This window comes from Sorex araneus, chromosome X (genome assembly GCF_027595985.1).
Source record: "Sorex araneus isolate mSorAra2 chromosome X, mSorAra2.pri, whole genome shotgun sequence".
Classification (NCBI taxonomy): domain Eukaryota; kingdom Metazoa; phylum Chordata; class Mammalia; order Eulipotyphla; family Soricidae; genus Sorex; species Sorex araneus.
Window position 1 is genome coordinate 337,153,225 of NC_073313.1, and position 17,430 is coordinate 337,170,654.

Sequence of the window (17,430 nt, forward strand, 5' to 3'; positions counted from 1 at the left end):
ATTTTATTTCAGCAAGAATTTATGCTTTCAACTTTCCACTCACACCTGACCTATTTGAAATATCTAGATCTAGACACCATTATAAATCTTTGCCATCTATATTTTGTATGTTTTGATACTGTGAACCTATATTAAATTAAGTTCCCACACACCAGGTTCCAACTTAAAGTTCATCCCTTGTGGAATAAGAATTGCTGTGTATGATTAGGTGCTTCATGAAAAGAAAGAAGGCTGAAAGACTTGGCAGAATCTCAATATGTGATTTTACCAATAAAGAGAAAACACACAGCTGGACTTATTTTGCACAGGTAAAGAAAAAATTTACTTTAGATCTCCACTGCCCCACTATTTGTTAAACTAGCCACAAATCCAAGCCTTTGTTAGGATTTCTCACCAGAATAAAATATTGCTTGTTTTATAAAGTTTAGAAACTGTCAAGCCAGGTTGTTACGTCTTTGGAGGGACATTTCGTTTCCATGATTTGGAGGGTTGTTTTTTTTTTTTTTTTTTGGACTATGACAGTTTTCTGTGCACTCTTAGCCCTTCCTAAGCTACAGGGATGAAAAGAACTTGGAGAAGATTCTTGGTAGTAAGTGGATGGCCAAAGTAGATGCTGTACTTGCTGCTGAGGAAGGATAAGGTCCCAAGTGGTGCCTTGCTGAGGTGGATCTTTCTTAAAGCAGAGCAGGGAGTGTGAGGGTGGTGCAACGTCTCAGTGGCTCCACCCCAAATGAAAGAGGTAACTTTAAAACTATGTTAATCAAGGAAAACCTCTCAGATCCTTGAAGAACCTGCTGGTGGACCATGGAGTTTTCTGTTTAAAAACAAGCTTATTAGCCAGTCATCATTCAGATAAACTACTGTCAGTCCCTTGTACTGCCACTTTCTCCAGAATAGGGGACCACAATCTCAGACTTTGCACTGTCCTTTCGGATAGTGGTCCCAGAGATACTACATGAAGGCTTTGTCTTATTTTCCAGTTGTGCTTCATTTTTTAGGTTGACCAATGACTTAAAAATTTGCAACAATTTAGAACTTAACCAGTTCTCTATGCTTTCTAGAGATTCTGTTTATGCATATTAATGGTAAGCAATAAGCATAAGCTCTTCCCCTCCATCACCTGGATAAACAAACTAATTAGTACCTCCCCCTGGTGGTCTTTCTATAACCCTCACTGAGACAAGGTTGCTGACTGGAAGAAGAGGCCAACACTGTCTTTCAAGAGATTGGAACCCTTACTCTCCTCCAGCCCTGTGGAATTGAGAAGATAACAGTTGCAGTCCTGTGTGGCCTGAAACACAAGTTATCTTAGCCAACCAGAGGGGAAGTGCTAGGGGAACTCAGTAGGAGAAATTATGGACTTCACAGTGTTGGCCCCTTTGCTGCCACATTTATTTCTCAAAACAAACTTGAGAATGTGTTGTGGGGTGCCCCTCCATAGCTGAAAATGTGGACATGAAACCTAGAAGGTTATAGAACAGTGAAGTTCATTGTTTAGAATTTTGTTCCTGAAAAAGTCAGCCTACTACAGCCTCTGAATGTTGCCATAGGTCCACTAGAAATAGGCCCTACAGAGTAACAATTATTCTCTAAGCTCTATAGAATAATTGAACAATCATTTTATTATTAGAGAATTATATTATCTTGGAACCACAGCATAGCTCATCAGCTCTGATGCATTTGTATTAACAGAAAATTTGTCCATTTAACTCTCTACCCAGCGTTAACTGTGGCTTTTGAGTGCTACTGGCCAGACTCTGAATGTGACACCACCTTTGCCCCAAACTCTAAACCATCACATCTACACTTCTGGTGGAACGGGTCTAAGGGTGATATTGTCCCCACAAACTCCCACTCGTCCCCCTCAGCACCACATAAAATGAAGAAAACTAAAATCTATACCCATGCTGTTAAACATGCAGCTTTGCACTTTATAGTCATGATCTGACAGTATCCTAGTGTACACAGCATTAGGACTGAGTCAGGTAACTAGAATTATCCTAACGTAATCTCTTCAGTTTGTGTAACGGAGGTTTATTTCCAAACCACCTCTACTTTTTTAATAATATACCTTTTAATAATAGCATCATTTTTCTTACTATAGGAGACCCACTGATTTTGAGACTTTTTTAGTAATTATTTTTTAAAACAATCCTTTATTAAACTATATAAGTCAGTATATTCATGTAGTAGTTTGGAAGAAAGTTATCACCAATGGAATATATGTTAGGCTTAGAATCCTTGAGACAAGAGTGATAGTACTATGGACAAGCACCTACCTGGATTCAGTTACTGCCACTGTATATGATCCCCCAAGTATCAGCAGGAGGCACCTCTGAGCTCAGAGCCAGGAGTTAGACCTGAGCACAGCCAGATGTGGTGCAAACAAACAGAAAAAGATAAAAGAAAATGCAATCTCAGTTATCACAAATGCAAAACGTTACTGATCAAAATACACAAAGAGCTCTTAAAACTCAGTGATAAGAAAACCCAACTAACCTTTCATTAGCAATAGAAATGAATAATGCCTTATGATTGATAATAACATTGGTGCTAATATTACCAGCCACAAAAATATTATCTGTGATCCAACCAGATGAAAGGAAAATGTTTCATAATGTGTCAACTGTCTTCAGATCTATTAGACCTTCAAGGAGTCCATTGTATTTTCAGTGGTTTTCACAAGAGTACTAGATGCCCTAAAAAAGTGCAGTGTTGGCCACTGCCTGCTACTAAGAGTTTTTGTTTGTCCCATAGAATTCTTGCAGTTATCATGTATTGAAATATCCCATATTGTGATTAAGAAAGAAAAACACCAGAAGTTCAACAAAGACAACTGTGTCCAAGCACACATAGGAAATAAAATTCCCTTGTCTGCTACTAATGAACTAATTACAGCATTAACAACTGTTGCACTAGTGTAATTACTAAATCATGTTAAATCTTAAGGAAGTTACAAGTTCATGAGCCAACAAACTATTTGAGTTACTTTTATAAAAGCTCTGTATATCTAGGACAGTTCAGTCAAGCAAATTAAAACTTAAGCTGCACTGAATTATTTGTATTCAACAGCCAAATTCATCATAATGCTTATGTAGCTATTATGTCTAGGCTCTGTGAAACAATGCTCCTTGATTTGTCTTTTTCTATCTCTAACAAAACTCTGAACAATTGGTCTTTGCAAATCTTTATCTGGCATCTTGACCATGGCAATCTTCCATTAGGCATAAGAGTGAAAGCTGTTGGGATTTACCAAGTCCTAAATGAGAGAGGGAGTGTACCTGGAGACTTTTGGGTTAATCCTTGTCAGGCAGCTTCTCTTCAGGGCACTTCCCATGAGTACCCTGTTCACAGACTTGAAGGGTCCCTCCCCCCAACCCTGGGCACCCGCCAACCTTAAAGCAGTTTCATTTCATAAAGTGGTTGGCACATCTATGATAATTTAATTTTGCTTAAATGCACAAGTTGTTTTAAATAGCTAGTGCCTAAGAATTTGTTAATTGGTTTTTCATAACATGGCAGAATGAGAAAATTAAAATGAAATTACTCTTACCACTTACTACAAAATATGTGTCACATTTAAATTTTAGGTAAGGCACACAGGGATTTGAGCTTCATGTCAGCTAGAATTCATGCACTGAATCCTTAAATTGTATTGCTATTTCCATTAATTTTTAATCACATTCTGATTTGTTATAGTGTACATTGTGTGTCACAAGATTAAAAGATTCAGTGCCATTTGTAGGTGCCTAACATTTTTGTTTTGTGTTCACAGTCATTAGGAAATCAAACTTTAAAGAAAATAAACACATGAAGTACATGTTGACTACACAAATGGAAAATATTAATTTGCTGTTTTTCTAAACTCAAAGACAATTTGAAATATTGCCATCAAATCGAATGAATGTAAATAACATGCTTGTCAGGACCATGTGGAATATGCAGTGCTTTTACAGTTGCTGAGTCGAAAACTCAAAGTTCCCCAAAGCTCTGGCTCAGTACAAACTCTTCAGTGTTAACTGAGGAAATGACACAAGTGTACAAGGACTACTTGATTTAGAGGTTTATAAATTTATCTAGACGTCTCAGGCCCCAAGTCTGCTGAATACGTGTGCTGGAGCAGTGGAGGACTACTTGTTTGTTCTTTCTACCCTGTGAGAGTGTGCTCGTAGTAAGGCTTGGTGTTTAATTTTAAAGGTTTCCCTCTGCAGGTTGTGCATATGGGGTGGGTCACTGAGAGACTCGAAGGTGTCGGCTCTTCTCAAACCTTCAGATCCAAGTTCCTGGCCTTGAAAGGCTGCTCCTTCTACATTTTCAGCACTCCTCCGGTAAGGATGTCTTGAGGTTCCTGGGGAGGGGATGCTGGCAAAATGCTTTGTGTAAGAGGCACAGAGGTCAGTTCTGGTATTTGGAAGGGGCCAGGACCAGTGGTACAAGGATGCCCATCTCTCCTGCACCTGCAGGCATGGGAGAGCCTTCTGCTTGTGGATCAACAGCCTGTCCCAACTCCAGTTTATCAGTTGGGGAATCTATTTCTTTCTCTTAATTCAAGTAGATGTTTAAATATTAACAGCATTTTCTGGCTGGAAGTATAAGCTAGTTTGGAGATGGGGTTACCAAAGATCCTCCACCCTCCATCTTAGAGCAGTTATTGAAGGAGAGAGAGAAAACAAAGAGAAATGTATAAAGGTCTTTGGGCCAGACATTTCTAATTTCATGGCAAAATAATACATTTTAAGTTGTTCTTTTACTTATGTCTTGCAAACAAACAAATGACCTGATTTAGTGAACTGCATAATATAAATAGCATGTTGAATGGTACACATTACAATTTTGTTTTCCAATTCCCACTAACATTGTCTGCCCAAAACTGATCAAAATAGAATGTCTGGGAGTTATCAGTTAGAGAACACAGATTTTCTGTGAGTTGAAGTTCCAAACAACAAAGTCTGAGAGCTTCAGTAAGCTAATAATTTGGATGTAAGTTATATAGAGCTACTTGCAATCATTAAAACTTTTAACCATTTAAAATATATTTAAAAGACTTTATTCTTTTTTTTAAAGAATGGATTGCAATACATTTTATGCTTACCCCAAATTTTCTTTAACTGTTCATCTGTATGTGAATATTCAGGTCACTTCATTTCTGGTTATTGTACCTAATGCTTTATAAACTTAGGATGACGATCTCTCTAGACCCAGAATTCCTATCCTTTGTATTTCTGGATCACTTGGTCATTCTGTCCAAAGCTTCCTCGGGAACTTCTCTGGAAGCTGAACCATTTTACATTTTCCCACCAACAGCATACAAGGGGTTTATTCTCCCTACCTCCTGTCCAACCCCCAACATCATCTCTTGCTTGTTCTTTTTGAGGTTATAGATATCACTGTAACTTATTTGAGGTAATATTTTGTATGTTTTCCTGTGCAAATACATGAGGTTGTATACATTAAATATGTTCAGGCTTTTATATGTCAATAATACCTCAATAAATTAGTTTAAAGAATAAAAACTAACACAAAGGTTTTACCTTCAGGCATCAAATCAGTAATCCATGTTTTTATTTTATTTGTAAGAATAGTTTTTAAAAGAATATTTGTACTTTAAGATCGCTTTTAATTTACAGAAAAGTCACATGCATGAAACTCCTGTGTACCCTCAGTTTTACAAATGTTAACTTTTTACATAACTAACCAAAGTATTTTTAAAAACTAAAATTAGACTGGGGAGATTTTTACATGTGTGAGATACTGAGTTTCAATCTGGCATCACGTGAACCCACAACACTCTAGATATAGTCCTGGATATCCCCAGGGTCAAATAAATAGGTCAAACTTCGAAGCATCAAATCCTTTTGGCTCAATATTGCCAGTATTCCTGAGCATTTGCTTGAAATGTTCCTTTCCCACCAAAAGAACAAAAACAAACCCTAAAATGTCACCCACCATGTAGCTGTTAACTACAGATTCTGTAAAACACTGACGGTTTCCCACTAATGCACATTACTGTCCAAGATTTATATCAGAATGTCACACTGCATTTAGTGGCAGATTCTTTTGATAAACCAGTCCTGGGTAGTTTCTGGCACAAAGAGTGTTCTGTGTATTTATATAAATAATTATAGATTTCTCTTCAAAGCACTATAGGAGTGTTCCAAAGATTGGTTGGTAACTTTATATGACTTCCTTTAGTATGGTAATCCTAGGAAGAGATTGAGATGAAAACAATTTTTAAATTTTTAAAAAATTTTTATTTGTTTATTGACTTTTGGGGTCATACCTGGCAATGCTTAGGAGTAACTCCTAGCTCTGCAATCAGGAATCACTCCTGGAGGTGCTCAGGGGACCATATGGGATGACAGGGATCAAACCCAGATTGACCAGGTACAAGTCAAATGTCCTACCTGCTGAACTATTGCTCCGGCCTTGAGATGGAAACTTTTATGAAAACGAAAAACAAGGAAAGATCAGTCTGATGTTGTTACTTTGAGCTATGCAGTGAATCATAGATCCACATAACACAGGATCAGGAATCCAAGGTAGCACTGAAGATCATATCTGCCTTAAACTGAGACTTCATGTTCCTGCCACAGAGAGAGACACCCGATGGGCAACTCTTCACTCTCTGAGGTGTGAGGAAGAGGAAATGATTTCAGTTTAGCTGCCACTGAAAACCAGTGCACCTCAGCAATTGGAGCTGGTCAACTGGAACTGTTGTGTACCGCCCTCTCAGAAGATAGGGGTGGGGGTGGGGGCTGAGTGGGTGGGAGATGCAGTGACTCAGATGTTTAAGCCTTTTTGAATAGCAGTCAGTTTTGCCCATTTCTCTTAATAGTTTCAATTTCATGGACAGGAATTTGAACTTGGGGCGGGAGGGGTGAGATAGAGGTAGTAACTCCAGTTATGAGATGAACAGATGCACAATGTAATATTTTCATTCTAATTTTTGTATTTTAAAAATGTAAAGCACCGTGATTTACAAAGTTATTCATCACTGAGATTCAGGCATATAGTATTCCAACACCGATCCCATCACTAATGTCAACTTCCCTTCACAAAATTGGGTGATGTAATTAAAAAAAATTATACCGCAATTGGCTTGTTTATTTAAAAGATCCGTGGCCACATTTTATGATATTGAAATATATAATAAGTATTACATTATATAAATGTATTTCTTGGGTTTTAATTTAGTCAGATTTGCCTGAAGGAGGTAATACCATTTTTTAAAATATTTTTTATTCAGTCACCATGATCTACAGTTACAAAGTTGTTCATGATTGCGTTTCAGTCGTGCAATATTCCAGCACCCATTGCTTCAGCATGCATATTTCCCGCCACCAGTGTACCCAGTTTTCCTCCCACCTGCCCCTCTCACCCCACAGGTACCACCTTATTATCATAAACACCGTGCTTAGAAATTTAAAGCCTGTTCAGCTCCATTGTCATAGGGAGAGGGTTTCCGGTGAGTTAAGGTCTCAGAGACTCTGTATCTGCTCTCTGCTTACTGTCCTGAGACCCACATCCCCATCCCAGAATCACAGGCTTAACCCACCCAAACAAGCTGCCATTGCTCTTTTCCAGCCTCTCGACTACTCTTTTTTTCTTTTGTTTGGCTATAACATGTAGAACACATGCATCTTGTCAGAAATATCTGTGTCCCTCTGAAACTGCACAGGAGCTGCGTGTAGATATAGAGACTAGAATTGAATGAGCTAAGAGGGGCTTAGGCAAAAATCTGTAACCCCTGCCCCCCACTCTTATCAGTTCTTCTCTCTAAGCCTGAGTTTCCCAGATGAAACAGGATGAACAACCAGTTCTTTTTCCAGCAAATTAGAGTTTCCATGAATCCCATGCTGGGCTGGTGACTGCTGCGTGACTGCATGCATCTCTGAATTGGTGCTGGCACTGAGGCCACTAAAAGATCTCTTTACTTGTCTCCATTCACTGGGCTGTTGAACTTCATACAGCCTGCTGTCCAGCCCCATAGAATGGTAAGATCATTAGAGCCTCATCACTGAAGCTCAGTTGGAATGATGCTCTGGAATCTCTGGAATTGCCTCTTCTGAATGATTTGACCTCTGCACACATCATCTCCTCTGGTAGGGAAGATCGAACATCTGCAGGAAGCTGGACACTTTGAAGGAAGGACTTATGTGCTAAAGCCAACATTCCCTTCAGTGTAATGTATCTAAAACATTATGTCTAGGCAAAAGAGAACTTCCTACAGGTTTTTAATGTGTGTATAAGGATCATCATTTTTAAAGGATTGTAATAGTGACTTTAATCTTCCAGAGTCTGGTGTTATGATATTGGTTGATATGGATTGAGTTTTATTTTTATCTTCAGGATACCTATTTAAATACTCCATATACTAGTAATTAGTTCTTTGTGTTTAAATTATGTGAAATTTCATAAACTTTGTAACCTTCGATGACTAGTTGTTTTAAAGGTTTATTTAGATGGAAAACCAATGAACATCTCTCTTAGTCGATCAAAAAGAGAAGATTTAGAACAACAATGCTTTTCTGTAATGAGAAGGGAGAGACTAATTTTCCCTGAGGTTAAGTCATTGGATGGAATATTATCAAGTATCAAAATAAAAAGAAGAGTTACTTTTTCCCAAAAGTAGCAAATAGGCATTTTGAAAATGTGTATGTTTAACAGCTAGCATTGATTTTTGAGAAGGTTAAAAAAAAAAAGTCACCAACATGTGATTGTTTTAACCGTGAAGGTCAACTGAGATGGAAACTATCAGGGGTCCTGATCAGTTGTCTCCAGGCCCATATGGGAGAAAAACCCTTAGGTGGGTAACAACCTTGTTGACAAGGACTTCGGTATATTCACACACAAGTTTTGTTCACTGTCATTTTGGTTTCAAAAGTGTTCCCATCAGATATTGACTTTCAAGTTCCCCCAAGTTGACTAATGACATTCGTGTTGTATTCAGCTGCAAGCACGGGCATCACAGGCAGATAAAGCTGGAAGTGGTTAATATGAGCTTAGCTCTCCTCCACCAAAAGCAGACACGCAGACTTTGCCTCTCTCTGAATGTGAGGACATTGTGGGTCAAAGGAGATGGGGTGAAGAGGGACAAGAACTTGTGATGATGGTGCCATACGCATAAGGATTCTGCAGTCAGTGGAAAGGCAGAAATATTCTCTGGGCCCTGGTATTGGAATTTCAGAGTAAAGTGCACAAAACTTATCCACAAAAAGACATGTAAAACCTTATCGTCTGTATCTCTGTGTGTGTCTGTATATCTTTGTTAATCCGCCTGCTTGTGTACCTCTCTGTTTCTCTGTGTCTCTGCTTCTCTGTGTCTCTCTGTCTCTGTACTTGCACTCTCTGTCTCTCTTCCTCTGTGTCTCACAGGCACTTTCTCCCCTCCTTTCAGCCTCCTCTCCTCTCAGGTTCTCCTCCTTTACTAAATTTCTAATTCCTCAGACACAGAACTGCATCTTACTTGTGGAGGAAGAACAGTGTCATAATTGAGGCAGCTTCTTCCTCACCTTAAACTGTGAGCTATCTGCTATCACATTCTTCTTCCAGATAAAGCTCATTTCTTCAAGACATTTCTTTGGTTGACATCTTAATTTCAGTAATTTCTGAAGAATATGAATCCCACCCTTCCCGTTCTCTTATCAGGGTCATCGGCAGAACAACTTTTAATGGCTATGCTTTTGTTGAACACAGCAAATAGCCAGGGTAATTTTCTTACTTGAAAAGAAATAGCAAGACCCCAGATGAGTCTCAGAAGTGCTTTTCAGGAGGCAGTAGACCTCAGAAATTGAATTAGGCCCCCCATGCATTTACCGGTAGCAACAGATTTATAAGAACCAGATGTTAATATAAACTTTATATATCTATCCAATAATGCCTGTTTATAGTTTAGATTCTCAGATGACTGAAATAGTAGAGCTTTATTATTCTCAGGGAAGCATATAGCTTCACATTTCAACTTTTTAATGTAAATGTATAATCATTCATTATATTACAATAGCCCCTAGGTCTGTGAAACTCTGGAATAGAGTACTTAATAGAACACTTAAAGACACATGTGCATGCATGCACACATACACACTCCTCTCAGTGCGAATGGTTGTATATGAATATAAGAAGAGTCAAGAGTGATTGCTGTTGGGGTCACGCTGCTGCCATATCCAGAAAGGGAGTATGATATTAGTGGATGTACAAGTTCCTGAGTTTGAAATATCTGCAGATATGCAAAAGAAGATTTTTCTTTTAATAGAGTTGGATACACATATTTGTACTTTATAGATGTGGTCTGGCTAACTGACTAAACTTTTTTAAAAATTTTTTAAATTTTATTGAATCACCGTGAGATAGTTACACACTTTCATGTTTGGGTTACAATCTCACAATGATCAAACACCCATCCCTCCACCAGTGCACATTCCCCACCACCAATATCCCGGGTATACCCCCCATTTCCCACCCTCCCCCTGCCTCTAAGGCAGACAATATTTCCCATACTCTCTCTCTACTTTTGGGCATTATATCTTGCAACACAGACACTGAGAGGTCATCATATTTGGTCCGTTATCTACTTTCGGCATGCATCTCCCATCCCAACAGGTTCCTCCAGCCATCATTTTCTTAGTTATGCCTTCTCCCCTCCGCTTATGAAGCAGTCTTCCAGCTATGGGGCAATCCCCCTGGCCATTGTATCTACCGTCCTTGGGTTTCAGCCTCATGTGATGCTACACCACACTCCACAAATGAGTGCAGTCCCTCTCTGTCTGTCCCTCTCTTTCTGACTCATTCACTTAGCATGATGCTCTCCATGTTTATCCATTTATAACAAATTTCATGACTTCATGTCTCCTAACAGCTGCATAGTATTCCATTGTGTAAATGTACCAAAGTTTCTTTAACCAGTCATCTGTTTTAGGGCACTCGGGTTGTTTCCATATTTTGGCTATTGTGAACAGTGATGCAATGAATATATAGGTACAGATGTCATTTCTACTGTGCTCTTTTGAATCCTCGGGATATATTCCCAGAAGTGGTATTGCAGGATCATATGGAAGCTCAATTTCTAGTATTTGAAGGACTGTCCGTATTGTTTTCCAGAAAGGCTGGACCAGTCGGCATTCCCACCAGCAGTGAAGGAGAGTCCCTTTTCCCCCACATCCATGCCAGCATTGGTTGCTTTTGTTCTTTTGAATGTGTGCCAGAATCTGTGGTGTAAGATGATATCTCATTGTTGTTTTGATTTGCATCTCTTTGATGACTAGCGATTTTGAGCATTTTCTCATGTGCCTTTTGGCCATTTGTATTTATTTTTTGAGGAAACTTCTGTTCATTTCTCCTCCCCATTTTTTGGTGGGGTTGGAGGTTTTTTCTTATATAGTTCTACAGGTATCTTGTATATCCTGGATATTAATCCCATATCAGATGGGTATTGGGTAAATATTCTTTCCCATTCTGTGGGCTCTTTCTATATTTTAGTCACTGTTTCTTTTGAAGTGCAGAAGCTTCTTAGTTTGATGTAGTCCCATTTGTTTATGTTTGCTTCCACTTGCATGGTCAGTGCTGTTTCATCCTTAAAGATGCTTTTATCTTCAATGTCATGGAGAGTTCTGCCTACATTTTCTTCTATGAACCTTATAGATTCATGTCTGATATTGAGGTCTTTAATACACTTTGATCTGACTTTTGTGCCTGGCATTAGACAGAGGTCAGAGTTCATTTTTTTTGCAGGTAGCTATCCAGTTTTCCCAGCACCACTTTTTAAGAGGCTTTTCTTGTTCCACTTTGCATTTCTTGCTCCTTTGTCAAAGATTAAGTGGCCATATATTTAGGGGTCTGTGACAGGGTATTCAACTCTGTTCCATTGGTCTGTAGGTCTGTTTTTATCCCAATACCGTGCTATTTTAATTACTACTGCTTTGTAGTAGAGTTTGAAGTTGGGGAAGGTGACTCCACCCATCTTCTTTTTTCCAAGGATTGCTTTAGCTGTTCTTAGGGGTTTATTGTTCCATATAAATTTCAGGAGTGTTTTGTCTATTTCTTTGAAAATATCATGGGTATTCTGATAGAGACTGCATTAAATTTGTATAGTGCTTTGGGCAGTATTGCCATTTTGATAATGTTAATTCTCCCTATCCATGAGCAGGGGATGTGTCTCCACTTCCTAGTGTCCTCCTTTATTTCTTGAAGTAGCGTTTTGTAATTTTCTTTGTATAGGTCCTTCACCTCTTTGGTTAAGCTGATTCCAAGGTACTTGATTTTCTGAGGTACTATTGTGAATGAGATTGTTTTTTTAATGTCTCTTTCTTCTCTTTCATTATTTGTATATAAAAAAGCCATGGACTTTTGGGTGTTGATTTTGTAGTCTGCCACTTTACTATATCAACTTATTGTTTCTAGGAGCTTTTCTGTAGAGTCTTTAGGGTTTTCCAAGCATAGTATCATATCACCTGCAAATAGTGATAACTTGATCTCTTCCTTTCCTATCTGTATGCCCTTGATATCTTTTTCTTGTCTAACTGCTATGGCCAGGACTTCCGGTACTATATTGAATAGGAGTGGCGAAAGTGGGCAACCTTGCCTTGTACCTGATCTTAGAGGGAAGGCTTTCAGTTTTTCATTGAGAATGATACTTGCCATGGGCTTTTGGTAGATGGCTTTGACTATATTGAGGAAAGTTCCTTCGATGCCCATTCTGCTGAGAGTTTTCATCATAAACGGGTGCTGAATCTTGTCAAATATTTTCTCTGCATCTATTGATATGATCATATGGTTTCTATCACCTTTTATTAATATGATAAATTATGTTGATGGACTTGTGAATGTTAAACCATCCTTGCATCCCTGGGATGAATCCTACTTGGTCATGGTGTATGATCTTTTTGATGAGTCATTGGATTCTATTTGCTAATATTTTGTTGAGAATCTTTGCGTCTGTGTTCATCAGGGATATTGGTCTGTAATTCTCTTTCTTTGTAGTATCTTTATCTGTTTTTGGTATCAGGGTGATATTTACTTCATAGAAACTATTTGAAAGTGTTTTTGATACTTCAATTTCCTGGAAAAGCTTAAAGAGGATTGGGAGTAATAAGTGACTAAACTTTGGAGGCATCAGTACATAGATGACCCCTAGTGCTATGAGACCAAATGAGTGCTGATGTGCAAGTAGCTGATGTGCATGTAGTTGAGAAGCTCTCTGTTTCTCTTGAATTTGAACAATTTCATGCTACAGAAACAATCAGTACCAGCACTAGCAACACAGGCAATAAAGAAAAGCTGAAGGTGACGGAATGATAGTAAAGGAGGTAGTGCACTTGCCTTGCACACAGCTGACTTGGGTTTGATCTTTGGCACAAAATATGTTCTCCCATTCTTGCCAAGTGCTCACCAAGTTCAGTGCCAGAGCTAGAGGCATGCCTGGAGAACAGATGTATATGGCCAAAAAACAAGAGAGAGAGAGAGAGACAGACAGAGAGAGAGAGAGAAAGACAGAGAGAGGTGAGGGGGCAGGGGAAGGAAGGTGAACACAGTTGTATATTAAATTATTTGTTTAAAAAGTTAAATCAAGTTGATGCTTTTTTACACATTTCTTAAAGCCTTTATTAATTTTTAAGTTCCAGGTGACCTCGACTTGTCATTACTAAATATAACCTAAAAAATGAGAATAAAATAAATGCCCACGCAAGAGGGTTTTAGTGAGTTAAAAATAAGATGATTTATGTAGAAGTAATCTGTACTCCTATCATCCTAAAAATTCATTTGTTTCTTTCCTCCTGATCTGGATGATTCTCAACATTGTATCCTTCCTTGCTTCCATCGCATTAGCCTCAGGCTGAGCATAAAGAAGATGCTCTTTGATTATTGCCCACATAATCTATAAAATAAATAGTGCCAGGTAGTAAGTTGTTTGGGCTATGTTACATGTTCTGAAAATGTTTTAACATCATCCTCTCTAAAAAGAATATGATGGTCAAAAAAAACTTTTCAGATTTGGAGTGGGTGTAGGGAACAGTAAGTCATCGCATCTCAAATAATTCGATGAGTTAGGCCCCTGGAATGATCAGTGGATGCCACAAGAAGGCAGCTAGACTGTTAAGAGTATCTCAGGCCTTTGCAGTTTGAAAGAAACGTTGCAATGACCCCATTGCAGGAGCAGGAGCGAGAGCAACTGTGCAGCCCTCCCCCTCCCCCCGGGCTGTGCATCTCAGTGTCTCCACAAGAGAAGGCATAGCTTCTCAGAGAATGTGTAGTATTGACGCTGCACTTCTTGACTTATAGAGGTATTTTCAGGAGCTCACAATACTAAAGGTGTCTGTTTCTGCATTTCATAGAATAAGAACCATATAAATAAAGTCCCATCAAAATTGAAAACAAAATATGTCAGCGGGTATGAGAGATTGAGCTTCAGCTGAGCTGTATATTCACTACAGATGAAAAGCACAACAGTATCTTTCACTTTGAAATGTGAGTGGGTTGTGTGTTAAACAGAGAATGTAGTAAATATTTAAAAGTGTGTAAATTAGAAACATTTAATTTTTAGGTAATTTCTTGCTTATAATGAAATTGAGGAAAAGTCCGGACAGTTCCCATATATTTACCCCATGAAATACCTCGTCTGCCCCACTATTGACATCAACCACCACAGAATACATTTGAAATAACCAGTGAGCTGAAACATCATTATCACCCAAAGTCCATAACTCACATTAGAATTTACTCTTGATATAATACCTTCGATAGATTTGGACAAATGTCTAATATGCACTATTAGAGACATTGGGCTAGAGCGATAATGCAGTGGGTAGGGTGTTTGCCTTGTACTCGGCCAACCCAGGTTCAATTTTTCCATCCCTCTCGGAGAGCCCAGCAAGCTACTGAGAGTATCTCGCCTGCACGTCAGAGCCTGGCAAGCTACCTATGGCGTATTCAATATGCCAAAAACAATAACAACAAGTCTTACAATGGAGATGTTACTGGTGCCCACTCAAGCAAATTGATGAGCAATGGGATGACAGTGATGACAGTGATTAGAGATATTATCATGTGGGACAGTTTCAGTATCCTAAAAATCTTCTTTGTTTTACCTATTTAAACCTTCCACATTCCCAACAAACTCTGATTTTGTTACTGTTTCTGTAGTTTTGTCTTTTCTAGAGTGCCATAAAGTTGAAATCATATGGTATCACTGTATCACTGTCATCCCGTTGTTCATCGATGTACTCAAGCAGGTGCCAGTAACATCTCCATTCATCCCAGCCCTGAGATTTTAGCAGCCTCTCTTTACTCTTCTTTCCCAATGATTGGAGGCTCCTTCAGGGTCAGGGAAATGAAACCCATTATTGTTACTGTTTTTTGAATATTGAATATGCCACAGGGAGCTTGTCAGGCTCTGCCTTGTGAGCGGAATACTCTCGGTAGCTTGCCAGGCTTTCTGGGAAGCTTATATATTTATTTCCCTCTCTGATCATGTGTCCAGGAATATGTTCACTCATGTGTGAGGCTTGGCCCGAACATGTGGAAAATGGCCTGGAGTGTGGCAGCGGTTGGGTAGTGGAGGTCGGCTGCTGGGGCTGGGTCCCTTGGGGTGGGAAGAGCTCTCACCCACCCACCCTCTGGGGCATCCTGAGTGAAAACAGCCTGGTGTGGAGTCTGGTGGCATGGTTGGGGGGGCTTATTTTATGCTTCCTTCTAGGAGAAGCAGCTGTGAGTTCTGGAGGGTGGCCGGTGAGGACCCCGGAAGGGTGGGGAGATGGGAAGGGGCAACCCAGTCCTAACCCCTTGAGGCTTAGCATTTTCAGGCACTGGTCCTGCATACCTGGGCTTTTCAGCAGATTTATTCTCTTGCTTGGGGGGCACAGAGCGAGTCTGTGAAGATTTTCTGTGAGGGTGGTGATTGGATTCTGGAGGTTTGTGGCTGCTGGGATTCAGAGAGTTTAATTCCTATTATTGTTGGCCAGGGACATCAGGGCGATCTAAATTTCCTAGTTTTCCTTTGTGTATCTGCCTTTGTTTACTGTGTGTTGTCTGAGGAGCACTCAATTTCCTGTTCCATCATCTAACTTGTCAGCCAGTGACCTGACAGATTTCCTTAAATACCCTGGGCCTGAGTAGGGGTGTAGTAAGACAGGGTAGGACAATGGAAAAGGGTACCATGTCTAATGCAAATCTCCAGACAGGGCTTGAGGATAGGGTATGAGTGGCAGAGCACATAGTATGCATATGTGAGGTCCTGGGTTTGATCCCCATTATCACATGGCTCTCTGAGCACTGATCACCAAGTGTGGTTCCCTATAGAAAGAATCTGATAAATGTCACAGGTTAATCATTTTGAGCTGGAAACGAAACAAACAACGGTGCCTATCCTTCAGGGATCTGCTATACTGCAACTTTAAACTTTTGCAGGACAGGGCCCACAAAGTTTAGTACACCCTAAATTCAAGATGACATGCCTCGAGCCCGAGGGGCTGAGGAATGGGGAATGAGCACTGTTCTAGCCAACAATTAGCAGCAGCTTCTTTCTTTACCACAGTGTACACTCCTCATAAGTATCCAATCAGGGTTCAGAGTTCTGAAATACGGGCCATCTACAATGGGTAGAGCACTTCTCTCTCATGTAGCTGACCTGGGCTCAATTCCTGAGCACAGAGCCAGAGGTAAGCTTTGAACACTGACAGGTGTGGCCCCCGAATCAACCCCCCACCCCCAACTTCCCACCCCTAACCATTGAAAAAAACATTTCTGAATAAGGGGGTCACAGACATCCTTGTTCTTGTGTTCTGTGAACATAGGTTTAACCAATTCAATTCTTTGTTGATTTCTGTAACTTTATAGTAAGCCTTGAAGTTGGGTGATATTAGTCCTCCAGTTTTGTTGCCCTCTTTCAGTGTTGTGTTTTCCATTATGGATTTTTCATAATACACCTTAGAATCAGTTTACCATATCAACAAAATATCTAAATTTCTGCATTTATATTGAATCTACAGATATTAATTAGGAAGAGCTATATAACTCATGCAGTGTTTATTCTTCCAATCAACAAATATGTAATATTGCACTTTTTAATTGTTTGGTTTTAATGATCAGATATTACAGTCATGTATTTTTGTATTTATTTTTGAAGTGATAATGTAAATGGTACTATTTTAATGGCAAATTCCATTTATTCATTCATTGTTGATAAGAATATTTGAGTTCACAAAATGATGCGGGTGCTGCAAGGATGTGGTATTTCGTGACCGAGAGCAGCCTCTTGTCCTCCCCAAACCTCCCCAGCAGAGAGACAGAGAGATGGAGGACCACAGCTTGATGGTGAAAATGGCCCATTTAATGCAGAGCTGCTAGCATACTTATAGACCATCTGAAGGGGTCAGAGGTATAGGATTGCATGTCCATGTGATTTATAGAGGTAGAACATTCTAGTAGAGGCAATTCTCT

General features: G+C 39.4%; 1 protein-coding gene across 3 annotated transcripts in view; it reads left to right on the forward strand.

Moving 5' to 3' along the window:
• SNTG2 (syntrophin gamma 2) overlaps positions 1-17,430 on the forward strand; it is a 439,433-nt gene that overhangs the window by 322,130 nt on the left and 99,873 nt on the right. For all 3 annotated transcript variants that reach the window (XM_055120048.1, XM_055120049.1, XM_055120050.1), the window contains one exon: positions 4,212-4,328. In XM_055120048.1, coding sequence (XP_054976023.1) covers positions 4,212-4,328 — 117 coding nt within the window. The remainder of the gene's footprint in view (positions 1-4,211; positions 4,329-17,430) is intronic.